Here is a 13,513-nt window from a genome sequence, read left to right as displayed (position 1 = left end):
ACCATAAGAAGGAACACTCCACACTCCAACATTTTTGCTACAGGTCCCATTTGTTGCAGTCCAAAACAGCAGATGGCAGAATAGCATAGAAGCTCGAGATAAAAAGTCACAATTAAAATGCCTGGAAGAACTAAAAAAAAAAAAAAAGATATTTGCATGCGTGCTCAGTGTCCACAGCCAACATCGGACATTTGCACAGGTTGGCTCTCAGCCTTCCTGTGCCATCACCACTGTCATTTGAGACCAGGTAGCAGCCAGACTGCAAGCCCAGTTCTGGTCAAGGGTGATGGGACTTGCAGTCCTGCTATATCTGGAGAGTCGTGGGTTCCTTACCCATGGCCTACACATTAGTGGAAGGCCATCCTGAACGGTCCAAAGTGCGTCACATGTGACATGTTAAATTCTTCAAGCAACGTAAACCCCCAAATATTTGAAAGACCATCTCCTTCCATACACCCCCCTCAGGTATTAAGATTGACAGAGGGGAGCCCTCTTGGTTGTTCCACGACCCTTAGAAGTGGTGGCCTGGGAGAGGGGATTCTCTCATCAGCCCCTGAGCAGTCGGATTCCCTACTCACAGAGATGTGCCTGGCACCTTCACTGCATGGCTTCTGTCAAATGCTAAAAGCCCTGGCCTTTAACCCCTGACAGATGTGTGTCTGGTTGCATGTGTGTTCACCCTAGAACCACAAAGGTAAAGGGACCCCTGACCATTAGGTCCAGTTGTGACCGCCTCTGGGGTTGCGGCGCTCATCTCGCTTTACTGGCTGAGGGATCCGGCGTACAGCTTCCGAGTCATGTGGCCAGCATGACTAAGCCGCTTCTGGCGAACCAGAGCAGTGCACGGAAACGCCGTTTCCCTTCCCGCCAGAGCAGTACCTATTTATCTACTTGCACTTTGACGTGCTTTCGAACTGCTAGGTTGGCAGGAGCTGGGACTGAGCAATGGGAGCTCACCCCGTCGCAGGGATTCAAACTGCTGACCTTCTGATCAGCAAGCCCTAGGCTCTGTGGTTTAGACCACAGTGCCACCTGCCATAGAATCATAGAATTGTAGACTTAGAAGGGACCCCAGGGGTTATCTAGTCCAACCCCCTGCAATGCAGGAATTGCAACAGAATCATCCGTGGCAGATTGGCCATCCAACCTCCACTTAGAAATCTCCAAGGAAGGAGAGTCTGCAACCTCCCAAGGGAATCCATTCCACTGTCAAACAGAAGTAGTGTAGAAGAAGAGTTTGGATTTGATATCCCGCTTTATCACTCCCCTTCAGGAGTCTCAAAGCGGCTAACAATCTCTTTTCCCTTCCTCCCCCACAACAAACACTCTGTGAGGTGAGTGAGGCTGAGAGACCCGGATTACCAGATTATGAGTCCACTGCTCTTAACCACTACACCACACTGCCTCTTACTGTCAGAAAGCTCTTCCTGATGTTGAGTCAGAACTTCCTTTCTTGTAACCTGAAGCCATGGCTTCAAGTCCTATTTCTTGGAGGTGAATTGTTTTAATTTATTTTATTATTAAATTTCCAACCCATCTTTTCCCCAAGGAGATCAAGGGGGCATATCTGAAAGACCATCTCAATTTCCCCCTCACAGCAACCCTGTAACGGGGATTAGGCTGAGAGAGCATGACTGGCCCAAGGTCACCCAGCATGCTTCACAGTCAAGAGGGCATTTGAACCCTTCTCTCCCAGGTCTCAGTAGTCCAGTGCTATATCCCACTGGCTCTCTAACTCATCTCAATTTGTTTTAAACTGTTTTTAAAAATTGATTTTATTATTTTCAGAGTGAACAAACAACGAATGCCCTTCTCCGCAAGAGTGCTACGTCTTGCCAAACAAATTGTTTTTAAGATGCAAACCATTCCCCCTGTTAAATAAAAATATCATTGCATAAATCCCGGTGAGAAGCAGGTGGTCTCTATCTGTGTTCCTTTTTTTAGCTCGTATGAATTAAAACTGAACCAAGTTGCAGAAAATCTGCCTGACTTTTTGCAGGTTTTTCATTTGTGTAACCTCTCTGCCAGGTTTCCTGTGCAAATTACGCTTGAAAGCTGTATACACCATAACTCTATAAAGATCTCCAAAAACTATTTGTAATTGTTTTCGTGTGTGAGTGGGGTGGGTGGGTGTTTAGGGTCAGGTTCGCCATATTGATTTGTATGCTGTTGGTGGATATTTGTCATTGTCATGTTGGGCTGTGTATGTGATAAAGGGGAGCCATACCGGGGTGAAGGCATCTATTTGTCAGTTTCAGCTTATTGGTTAATTTTTCTAGTAAGGCTGTTTCCCATACTATTTGGTACCATTGGTCCATGCTTATTCCTGACAGGTCTCTCCAGTGTCTGGTTATGATGTTTCTGGCTGCTTTCCCCCTATTCTTCCTAATGTCTCAACAAATGAAACTGATTTGTAAAAAAAAAAAAAGTTACGTGGAAGAAAAAATACGAGAGAGAGACATCGCACATACCTTTGTAAATCAAGAAAATCTTTAATAAAAATATATCTTAAAAAAACAACTATTTGTAATTGTTTTGATTGACATTGTTGTGACCAGGAATCTTATGGTGAATGGCAACTACCAACAACGATGGTGATGATGGTGTTAACCTCTGCTGGTTGCCGCTGCAGGTTTCCTGTTGCCATTTTAGCTGTGTATTCTTTTCCTTTCTTTGATTGTATTATTGATTATTGCTGTGATTTCTTTTTTTCTTGTTGTTGTTGTTCAATTCCTGATCTCTGCTTTGGAATGTTCTGCTTTGCTTTGTGGTGGCAGATTGGTTTTTGTTTGTTGCTAGAGTGCTTTCCTGATTTACTGAAATGGTGATGTCGAATTGGGTTTTATCTTGTACACCACCCAGGGAACAGAGGAGATGGCCATAGATGCTGGTACAGATGGGGCTACTACACCTTTAACAACTTGCCATTCAAGCTGTGCTACTATTAAAGGTGCAGAAGCCCACTTTTGCAGCTGGCCATGGCACTGTGGGTGAAACCACAGAGCCTAGGGCTTGCCGATCAGAAGGTCGGCAGTTCGAATCCCCACAACAGGGTGAGCTCCCGTTGCTCGGTCCCTTCTTCTGCCAACCTAGCACTTCGAAAGCACGCCAAAGTGCAAGTAGATAAATAGATACCACTCCAGCGGGAAGGTAAACGGGGTTTCCGTGCGCTGCTCTGGTTCGCCAGAAGCGGCTTAGTCATGCTGGCCACATGACCCAGAAGCTGTACGCCGGCTCCCTCGGCCAGTAAAGCGAGATGAGCGCCGCAACCCCAGAGTCGGCCACGACTGGACCTAATGGTCAAGGGTCTCTTTGCCTTACTGTATGTAAAGGGGCCGAATAGATAAATATTATAGGAAGCCCAAGCAGTTGTTGTTATGCTGTTGATTTAAAGCTGCTGCTTCTTCTTATTCTCTTCCTTAGACCAACCATTGCAAAGTAATAACAGCATGAAGTGCTTCTACAAAGCTCTCCTCGTCTCCTGGGTCCTGTTTGAAGGTATGTCTCGGAGGCAGGGTGCAATCTCGCCTCTGATGTTCTCACAGCCTGCAAAGCTGTGACCCACCAATCCCAAATGCAGACCCGCCAGAAGTGTAAGGATGTATGGAGACCCTCCAGAGGCATGCTAAACAAAGGGTGAGGAACCAAGGGTCCAAGGGCCAAATAAAGCCTCCAGGTCTTTCCATCTGGTCCTCAAGACTCTCCCTAGGCCACACCAGTTCCCGTGACACACCCCCTCATTGGCCCTTCTCACCCCAAGCCCCACAAGCCACCCTTTGAGGCAGTGATGGCCACCAGCTTGGATTAGGCAAATTCATGGAGGACAAGACTAGCCATTGTGGCCCTAATGGCTATGTTCTGCCATCACTGTTGGAGGCAGTAACACCCTCAACACCAGTTGCTGGGAATCACAGGTGGGGAGAGCACTCTTGTGCTTGGATCCTGCATCTGAGCAGCCGCTGTGGGAACAGGATGCTGGACTAGATTGGCCATTGATCTGACCCAGTACTTATGTTCTTCCTAGGGGCTGCACCCTTGACTGCTCGGCTTACAAAGCCCCATTCCTCTTCCCAGCAGATGCAGCCACCAAGCTTGCTTTTCACCTTCTTCTGTTCAGCAGCTCCATTTTGCACCCATTTTCACCTTCATCCCTGTGTCCATGCCTTCACCTGCTCTTTTTGTGGAACACCCACCTGCACACAAACCACATCCCTGGTAACATCCTTCATGTCCGTCCCCCCTCTCAATGAATTGCAACTACCAAGTGTCCTTTAGACCAGTGTTTCCCAACCTTTGGTCTCCAGCTGTTTTTGGACTACAACTCCCATCATCCCTAGCTAGCAAGACCAGTAGTCAGGGATGATGGGAATTGTAGTCCAAAAACAGCTGGAGACCAAAGGTTGGGAAACACTGCTTTAGACCAGTGTTTCCCAACCTTGTGCCTCCAGCTGTTTTTGAACTACAACTCCCATCATCCCTGACTAGCAAGACCAGTGGCAAGGGATGATGGGAATTGTAGTCCAAAAACAGCTGGAGGCACAAGGTTGGGAAACACTGCTTTAGACAATCCTTTCTCAACTTATGGGTCCCCAGATATTGTTGAACTACAACTCCCATCATCCCTAGCTAGCAAGGCCAGAGCTCAGGGATGATGGGAGTTGTAGTCCAACAACATCTGGGGACCCACAGGTTGAAAACCGCTGCTTTAGACCATGGGTAGGCAAACTATGGCCCAGGGGCTGGATCTGGACCAATCACCTTCTCAATCCAGTCCGCAGACTCAGCGTGTTTTTACACGAGTATAATGTGTCCTTTTATTTAAAATGCATCTCTGGGTTATTTGTGGGGCATACGAATTTATTCATCCCCCCCCCAAAAAAAATATAGTCTGGCCCCCCACAAGGTCTGAGGGACAGTGGACCGGCCCCCTGTAGAAAAAGTTTGCTGACCCCTGCTTTAGACCTTCTGCCCAGTTATGAAGCTACCATTTCACACCCCTGCTTTCATCTTCAATCCCCTTCCCACACCTCCTACTCCCAGCCTTTCGTCATCCCCTTTTGCACTCCTCATTTTCACTTCCATTCCCTGTTTTCCTCCTCCTCCTCCTTACATTTCTCAACTCTCCTTTGCACATAGATCACCCCTGGGCTCATGCCTGCTCTTATCTATTCTGTGCTCTGTGCACACACAACCCATTCTAATATATGTTACTGTAACTGTAGCCTGCTGGTTAGTTTCTTCAGTTGGAGAAGGTTGAGTTCAGTTGATGGATGCTGTATGTGCATGTATGGGTGTTTGCTTGCTAATAAAACATTTCTTCTAAATTGCTACGTTGAATCTGGAACTTCATGTTGAAGACAACACATGGTGCCAGGAGTGAAATACATTGTGTGAAGGTACTATGGAATATTTGAGGGACCCACATCCTTTATTTCTCTGACATCAGACAATTGAGGAATGGAAGAGGGAGAAGCTTGAAACAACCTATTTTTTCCCTTCCTTTTAGCTTCCCTTCCTTCTTACTGTACTCAAACAACAGAAAAGGTTTGAGTAAAGCAGGGATGGCGAGACACAGGAGAGTTGTTTTCTTAAACAAAGAAAGGAAGAAACCAGTTTTAACAAGGATAAAACAGCAGAGATGGGTGGAACAGAGAGGCTAACGCAGAAAAAGCTAACACATAAAAGCTAACACATCAGAGACTTTCCTTTCTCACGTTACTCAAACCTTGTTTAAACCCAGGATTGTGATGTGGCACTGCAAATCCTCCATTGCAGGCTGCATGATAATAGCCTTGCACACATACACACACATATACACATATACATACATACAGGCAGATATTCTTAATGTGTCCTGGAACTGTGATATTGCCTCTTACTTGCCTAGACTGAGAGGTATGGATTTTGCAAGGCACACGGCTTGTATGCAGCCTACTGTATCACATCTATTGCTCTGCCCATTTTTTGGCCTCCTAATGCTGGCATATGGAATGTGGCTCCAGGACTGAAAAATATTCCCCCCCTCCTGTGCTAAACCTTCTGTGTTTTGTTGCTCCATCATTGCACTGTACACAGCTGATGCACTCGTTTGGCAGAGACTCTCCTGTTGCAAGCAATGGCTTCAGCAGCACAGGGGATCTGACCCAAAGCAAAAGTCTGACCCAAAGCAAAGCAGAGCAAAGTTTAGTTCATCCTTTTCCAACCTGGTGCCTTCCAGATCTTTTCAGCTACAGTTCCCATCAGTCGCAGTTAGAACGACCAGCGATCAGGGACGATGGGTGGTGCAGTCGTCCAACGCATTTGGAAGGTACCAACCTGGGGAAGGTCCTAGTGAGATGAGGCGAGTGCCAAGATTCCTTGGTACCTTGGAGAGCTCCATGCATGGCTCAAGCTGAAGAACCCAGCTCAAATGTTGTTTCAGCACCAGCCAACCTCAGACTGAGCCTTAAATGAGGAGGAAGATGATGATGATTATAATTTATTATTATTTATACCCCACCCATCTGGCTGGGTTTCCCCAGCCACTCTAGGCGGCTCCCAACAGAATATTAAAAACACAATAAAACATCAAACATTAAAAACTTCCCTAAACAGGGCTGCCTTCAGATGTCTTCTAAAAGTCAGATAGTAGTTTATTTCCTTAAAATCTGATGGGAGGGCATTCCACAAGGCAGGCACCACTACTGAGAAGGCCCTCTGCCTGGTTTCCTGTAACCTCACTTCTCGCAGTGAGGGAACTGCCAGAAGGCCCTTGGAGGTGGACGTCAGTGTCCTAAGTAGCTGCGTCTGCCTTCAGCCAGAGGAGCCGCCTCAGTTAAAAAATCCCCAGCCTGCTTTAACAGGCATTGGCTCTGATGAAGCAGGAGGGTACTGCAGTTCCACTAGGGCTTCTGAGTGGAGGTCAGAGGTGGGGCAACACAATCTCCTTGGGCTGAATGGGTGCTCATATTATGAGCTCCTCAAGTGCCCATGCTACTGAATTAATATGAGCATCCAGGGTTTGCTCAGAGGGCAGCTTCTTCTCTCTCTCTGAATCCCTGCCCTTATTCAACCCATAGATCATAACAGAGACTGAATCATAGCAGTACATGCCTGCTCCAGATTGTGTACAGCGATTGAAGGTCCTGGCTCACCTACCTTATGTGACAGCCCCCTCAGCTACCCTGTTTAGAAGTCTGCTAAGGAGCGACTGCGTTATTTGACTAAGTTGGAAGAAAGCCAGCAGGGAGCTTGTTGTTTTCCTTATGGGCCCTTTCCTTTTCTCCCCCTCACTCCAACATTGTGTAGGCAGATCCAGACAGATCTCTGCCGAGTGATGGAATTAATTTTCACCTTTTTTTGTTCTTTTGGCCATTACCCATAGCCTCGTTTGCTATGAAAAGCAAAGGAAGCTGTGTTGATCCAGGAAAAGGGGAGGAGGGAAATCAAAATTCCCACAGTTGGACATTGAATGCCTTTATAGGACCAGTCAAAACATCACACAGTAACAAGCACAGGCTTTCAAGTTCTCCAAAACTCTTCACTGGGCTGGATCTTATATACAGCAGGAGAGAAGAGGGAGGGAATTAAAAAAGATTTTCCTCCAAATAGCCTAGACACTGTAGGGTTGTCATATTTCAAAAAGTGAAAATCTGGACACAAACATTTTTGAGGTGTTTTTGTTTTTTTGCAAAGTCATTGGGCTTTTTCCAGTTTCGGCCAAAGTTCTTGAGCTATTTTTAAGGAAATTCACCAAAGTCTACATTTCCGACATGGGCTGCCATACGTCTGGATTTTCATGGACATTTTTAGCAATTTCCACCCGGACACTGTTTCTGATGGCCGAATCCTGGCTAGGTCTGGGAAATTCCAGATGTATGGCAACCCTACTATAAGGTCTGTATCTACTACATCAGTCTCAAAATGAAGGTAGCTAGCTTGTTTGGATACAGTTCCTTCCAAGCAATCTGTCAGTAGCGGACAGTGTATTGGGCTGCTGGCGCTTACCTGACCTCCCAGCAACTGAGGTTTACTTGGCGAGGAAGTTAGTGCAGGGCACATGTACCAGTGGAGCCAATGCAAAACTCCTACCAGTATGTTTGCATCATGCGGATCTCCCCACTGCCTCTCCCCTCTCTCTCCCTGAACAGAGACTCAGTTGTCTGGAGGTTAGGTGAGCAGTGTCACCGCACGCCACCAGCTGCCACTGCAATTTGTTTATTCATCCTGTGCATTTCTTTGCACAAAGTTTGTGGGGAGGTAATGCGATGTTGGCTTGCTTATTTGAGCATTCGTTTTGTTTGTGGGCAGGTTATAAGACGTCGTGTCAAGCGATTGCTTTCCCACACTTTCCAGTGCATTTCCCTGGCACTTTCCTTACCGCAAAAAGTTCGATTTTTTTTACAGAAGCGGATTTGTTGCGCAGGAGTGCCAAATCCACTTCCGTTGCGCAGCCTAACTTTGCCGGTATGCAACTGAATCCCACCTGCAAAATAGCCACAGTCTGGAGGTGCCCTTAGTCTTCCTTAGGTGCTGCTACAAATTGTAGGTTTTGCCTATAATTCTGGGACAAGGAAGCAATACCTGAACCCCCATTTTTGGAAACGGTTATCTAGACCTGTCTCCAGCATTAAGCAAAACATGCTAGGCAGAGAGAGAGAGAGAGAGAGAGAGAGAGAGAGAGAGAGACAGACATAGCAATCTTTATTTGAGCAGAGATGGAGATTAATTTTAGGCGGTGTTATAGTTAAAAGAAGAGAGAGAATCAGCTGAAGTGATTGAGCATTTGCCTCAAAAAGTAAGCTCCTCTTCAGGTGATAGAAAATTGCCTTCCTTTACTTGTAGATCCTGCTTCCAAACAGAGTAATTTCTCTTCAAGGCACATAAAAATCAAAGGAAGCCTTTTTGGGCCCTGTAGGGGATATGATTTACATGCACGTTCAATTCCTATCATCTCTGGATAGGGCTGGGGAAGGCTCTTCTCCAAAACCCTGGAGAGCCTCTGCCCATTCATATACACCAGACTTTCCCAACCTGCCACCTTCCAGGTGTTTTGGACTCTTATCAAGCCCAGCCATCACTGCCAACCATCGGAGATTATGGGAGCTGTTGTCCCAAACACCAGGAGGGCGCCAGGTTTGTAGACGCTGGTAGACAGTCCGAAGCTAGACAGACCAGGGATGGGGAACCTGCAACTTTCCAGTAGTTGCTGGACTCTGACTCCCATCATTCCCAGCCACAATGGCCAGTGATCCGGACGAATGGGATTTGTAGCCTTCTGGGCCACAACTTCCCCATCCCTGAGATAGGCCAGTGGTTCGATTTAGGCCACGTTCACACCATATATTTAAAGCGTTATGCTACCACTTTAAACATGCATGGCTTCCCCCAAAGAATTCTGGGAGCTGCAGTTTGTTATGGTTGCTGAGAGTTCTTAAGAGACCCCTATTACCCACCAAAAGCTGTCAATCCCTCTTCAAAGAAACTCTGGAAACTTGTCGCTCTGCGATGGGAACAGGAGACTCCCAACAACGCTCAGCACCTTTAACAAACTACAGCTCCCAGAATCCTTTGAGGGAAGCTGCAACTGTTCAGAGTGATATGGCACTGCTTTAAATGTATGGTGTCAATGTGGCCTTGGTCTAGAGAAGCTTCCTAAATGCTATGTATGTATATACAGTATAAGTAAGTGGAAACGAGGCTGCTATAGGTAGGAATAGAGCCTTATGGTGCTGCAGCAGCGGTTTAGCCTTGAAAGCAGGACGTGCAGGGGACCATGGCCGAAAGACGTACAAAACAGAGGAGGAGAGAGGTGGCCTTCTCTTCATGGCTTCCTCTGCGTCTCTCTCTCTCACAGGGGTCCTGGCTGGTCCATGGAGTGCCTGGATGCCCGAGCACATGTCCGCCTTTGAGGGCACCTGTGTCGTCATCCCTTGCCGCTTCAGCTACCCCGACGAGCTGCGCCCGTCGGCCGTGCACGGCATCTGGTACTTCAACAGCCCTTACCCCAAGAACTACCCACCTGTGGTCTACAAATCCCGCACCAACATTGTCCACGAGAGCTACTTGGGGCGCACCCGCCTGCTGGGAGAGCTGAACTTCCGCAACTGCACGCTGCAAATCTCCCGCCTCAGCCCCGAGCTCACTGGCAAATACTACTTCCGTGGGGACTTGGGAGGATACAATCAGTACACGTATCCTGAGCACTGCAATCTGGAGATCATCAGTGAGTACCAAGCCAGGCCTGCTCTAATTCCCTTTTCCTGGGGGAGGGGGTCCTTTGTGCGCTGTTTTACTGAACAAAGACTTTACATCTCTGCCAGACTGTGCTTCTTGTGTGTGCTGACTTGCATCTGAACCAGCCCAGAGAGAGGCAAGTCAGGCAAGTGAAGGGCCAGGTGCTTCCCTCTCCTCTCCTACACCACTGTCTCTCAGAACCAGGAGGGGAGTGAAATGGGAGGAGGAGGGGAAGTTGTCATGCAGGCATAGTCTCCGGCTGCATGCATACAGCCCATCAGGGGAAGGTACATAAACCGGTGGAGGAGGAGCTGTCCCTTGTAGCTGCAATTGCTCCATAGAGCACAGACCTGAAAATATCTGCCTAGACACTAGATTGGTGTGTGTCAGGATGTTGTCACCAGCCCCCAGCTGGTTGCCCAGGAAAGTATAAAGACAAGGAAAAGTTTCTGACTGTCCTTTTTCATTTCAGTCTTTACAGAGAGAGGCTATAGAACCCAGCCTCTTGGATAATGGCATTGTCCCAAGTGAATCTCCACCCCCTCCGTCCCTCCCACTTCCTCATTCGTCACTTCTATGGGGGCTGCTACCTGCCCTCTGTGTCTTTGCTCTCCTACTTTCAAGGCTCGCCAGGTTCCGTGAGATGGAAGGTCTGGGGCACTTTCCAATGGCAACGTGTCAGCCGGGTGTTGTCCCGGCTATCTCATGATTTTCTTTTTTTTTTTTTATAATATTTATTAAAAATTTTCAAATATAACAGAAAAGAAAAACATCCAAATTTAAGGCCTTATTTTCAATGTCATCTTTCCAGGACTTCCCCTCCCCTCCCCCTCTTGTATTCCAGTTCTTTCAAATAGATTCAGCAAATTCTTACCCCAAGTTTTAAAGTTATTATCATTAACCCAATTTAAAAAATATTTTCCCATCCCCTAAAATCGACCTGTTCCCTTCCACGAGTTCCCCTCTTTAGTATACAATTAACATAAAAAATAGAAAAAAGAATAAAATGTAATTTAACACCCTTTGTATTCCAAATTTTCCTCCCCCCTTTCCCGGTTGCGTTCCCAATGTCCGTCAATGTCTACTGTCGTCCTGGAGCTCCCACATCTAAGCCATAGTCCTTCACCAGTCCGCTTTGCCGTCTTTTTAATAGTCTTTGCCGTCTTTTGGTCATCTTTGATTTCGAATGTCCAATCTTGGAAGGGGTCTATCTTCCAACTTTGTCCAGTTCTTGTTATTCTTGTTGTTCTTGTTGTTCTCTCTTCTCCTCTTTTTTTTTTTTCCCCTGCTCTCCTGCACAAATGTTCTAATTCCAAAAAGCTTGTAATTCCTCTACAGAGGCTTTGTTATTCAGGAACAAAACATTACGTCAAGTCCCATCCATTCTTCAATAGATAAATCTATTGTCTCCTTTAGTGTGTAGACCTCTGTAGACAAAATAGTGTTCCATTTCTGCAGTTTCCCAGGAGATAAAAAGTCCGATTCAAATTCCATGCCAGCAATACTTGTAATGACCCACAGCTCCTCTAGAGGGATTATAATAACTCAGTTTCCTTCCCGATCACACCCACCAGTCAAAGTAACTTATTATTCCTTGTTTTAAACAGTTTATATCCAATTTATAACAAATGTAACCAGCAAAGTCCTCGTGACAAAGTTCTCTTTTTGTTCTTCAGTTTTGGCAGCTCCTTTGACAGCTGTCAAAACCTCTATTTCTCCTCTCCCGGCGCTCTCACGGATCGCTCCCGGGGTTTTTCGGGGGGGGGGTTGTATTTTAATTCACATTCCACTTTTCTCCTCCAGCCCAGCTTATAATTTTCCATCGCAAAATTAATAACTTTATCAAAAAAAAAGGTTGCACTCGATCTTAGTTGTCAGGTCCTTTGCTTTAGCTCCTCTACAACAGGGGGGAGGCTGACTTCCTTTTTGCACCTCCCCCGCTCGCTCCGAATTTAAGAAAAATTTTGTTCCCCTTTTTAATCCAAGTTCCAATTACTCACGGGTTATTCTTTTAAGTCCAGATTTTCAATGGAAGAAGACAGCGCTCTCCGCCAAATGGCATGCGGCTTCACTCGGCAGGGGAAGCGGAGGACTCACAGCACCCCCCCCGTCACCCGCTCCGTAGCCTTTAAAAAGGCTCCTTTGCGTGGTCGGGGGGGCGCAAACGGTGCCCACCGAGTCACCATGCCCATGGGTTTCAGCGCCCATGGTTTTTGAGGGTCCCCGCGTCGCCGGCGCGGTAGAACCCAGCCCCTGCCGAGCAGGCTCCCTCCGGAGCTCGGAGGGAGTCCGCCATTCGGCGATGGCGCCAACCCGGAAGTCCTCCCGGCTATCTCATGATTTTCGAGCTTACCCCTCATCTGCCTCTAAGCTGCTACCTCCCTCAACGCCCTGTTGTCAAACTAGACTGTCTTCCTCTTCCTCCTCCCTGGAAGGTCTCCACCATTCCTCCTCTGCCCAGTCCCTGACATTGTGCATCCCCCCTGAGTTCTTCAAGGGGAGCACTGAGATGCGGGAGGAGGAGCTGTCTGGTTGTAAGCAGGAAGGCTCAGCGGAAGCAAGGCTGAGGCTGGTGGGGCAGTGCCCCATTCCCTCCTGCAGACCAGCCCCCACTGTTGTTGTCTCTTTTCTTTTCATTTTTAAAATTTTATTTATACTTTTCAGATATATACATTTCACTGATTTTACAATCATTTTGACATTTTAAACTTAACTTCCTTCCCCCTCTTTCTGTGGTTCCTTAAATTTATTTTTAATATCTTCCGCATATCCATATGAACTTAACTGACTTATTTATTTATCTTCTTTAAATATATACTCTTATATAGCTGCAGGTTATAACAATAATCCTGCCAGTGTTTTTATCTGTTTACAATTTATCTGTAAATATTCAATAAACCATTTCCATTCTTTTATAAAAAGTTTGTTATCTTGATTTTACTCTACCGGTAAGTTTCGCCATTTCTGCATATTCCATGTTTTTGTATCCATTCTTCCTTTTCTGGGACTACTACTTCTTCTTCTTCCCATTTTTGGACAAGTAACATTCTTGCCGCTGTAGTCACATACATAAATAAATTTCTATGCAATTTAGGTAGTTCTATCACAGAGCCTAGTACTTGCTGATCAGAAGGTCGGCGGTTCAAATCCCCACAATAGGGTGAGCTCTCATTGCTCGGTCCCTGCTCCTGCCAACCTAGCAGTTCGAAAGCACATTGAAGTGCAAGTAGATAAATAGGTACCACTCTGGCAGGAAGGTAAATGGTGTTTCCGTGTGCTGCTCTGGTTTGCCAGAAGC

General features: G+C 46.6%; 1 protein-coding gene across 9 annotated transcripts in view; it reads left to right on the top strand.

Moving 5' to 3' along the window:
* The window catches only part of MAG (myelin associated glycoprotein), a 71,480-nt gene that overhangs the window by 45,053 nt on the left and 12,914 nt on the right, over nt 1-13,513 (top strand). For all 9 annotated transcript variants that reach the window (XM_081868988.1, XM_081868994.1, XM_081868991.1 and 6 more), the window contains 2 exons: nt 3,424-3,498; nt 9,836-10,204. In XM_081868988.1, coding sequence (XP_081725114.1) covers nt 3,424-3,498; nt 9,836-10,204 — 444 coding nt within the window. The remainder of the gene's footprint in view (nt 1-3,423; nt 3,499-9,835; nt 10,205-13,513) is intronic.

Source organism: Podarcis erhardii (assembly GCF_964252035.2).
Source record: "Podarcis erhardii genome assembly, chromosome: 7".
In the NCBI taxonomy this organism is placed as follows: Eukaryota; Metazoa; Chordata; class Lepidosauria; order Squamata; family Lacertidae; genus Podarcis; species Podarcis erhardii.
This window is presented reverse-complemented; position numbering and strand designations above follow the sequence as displayed.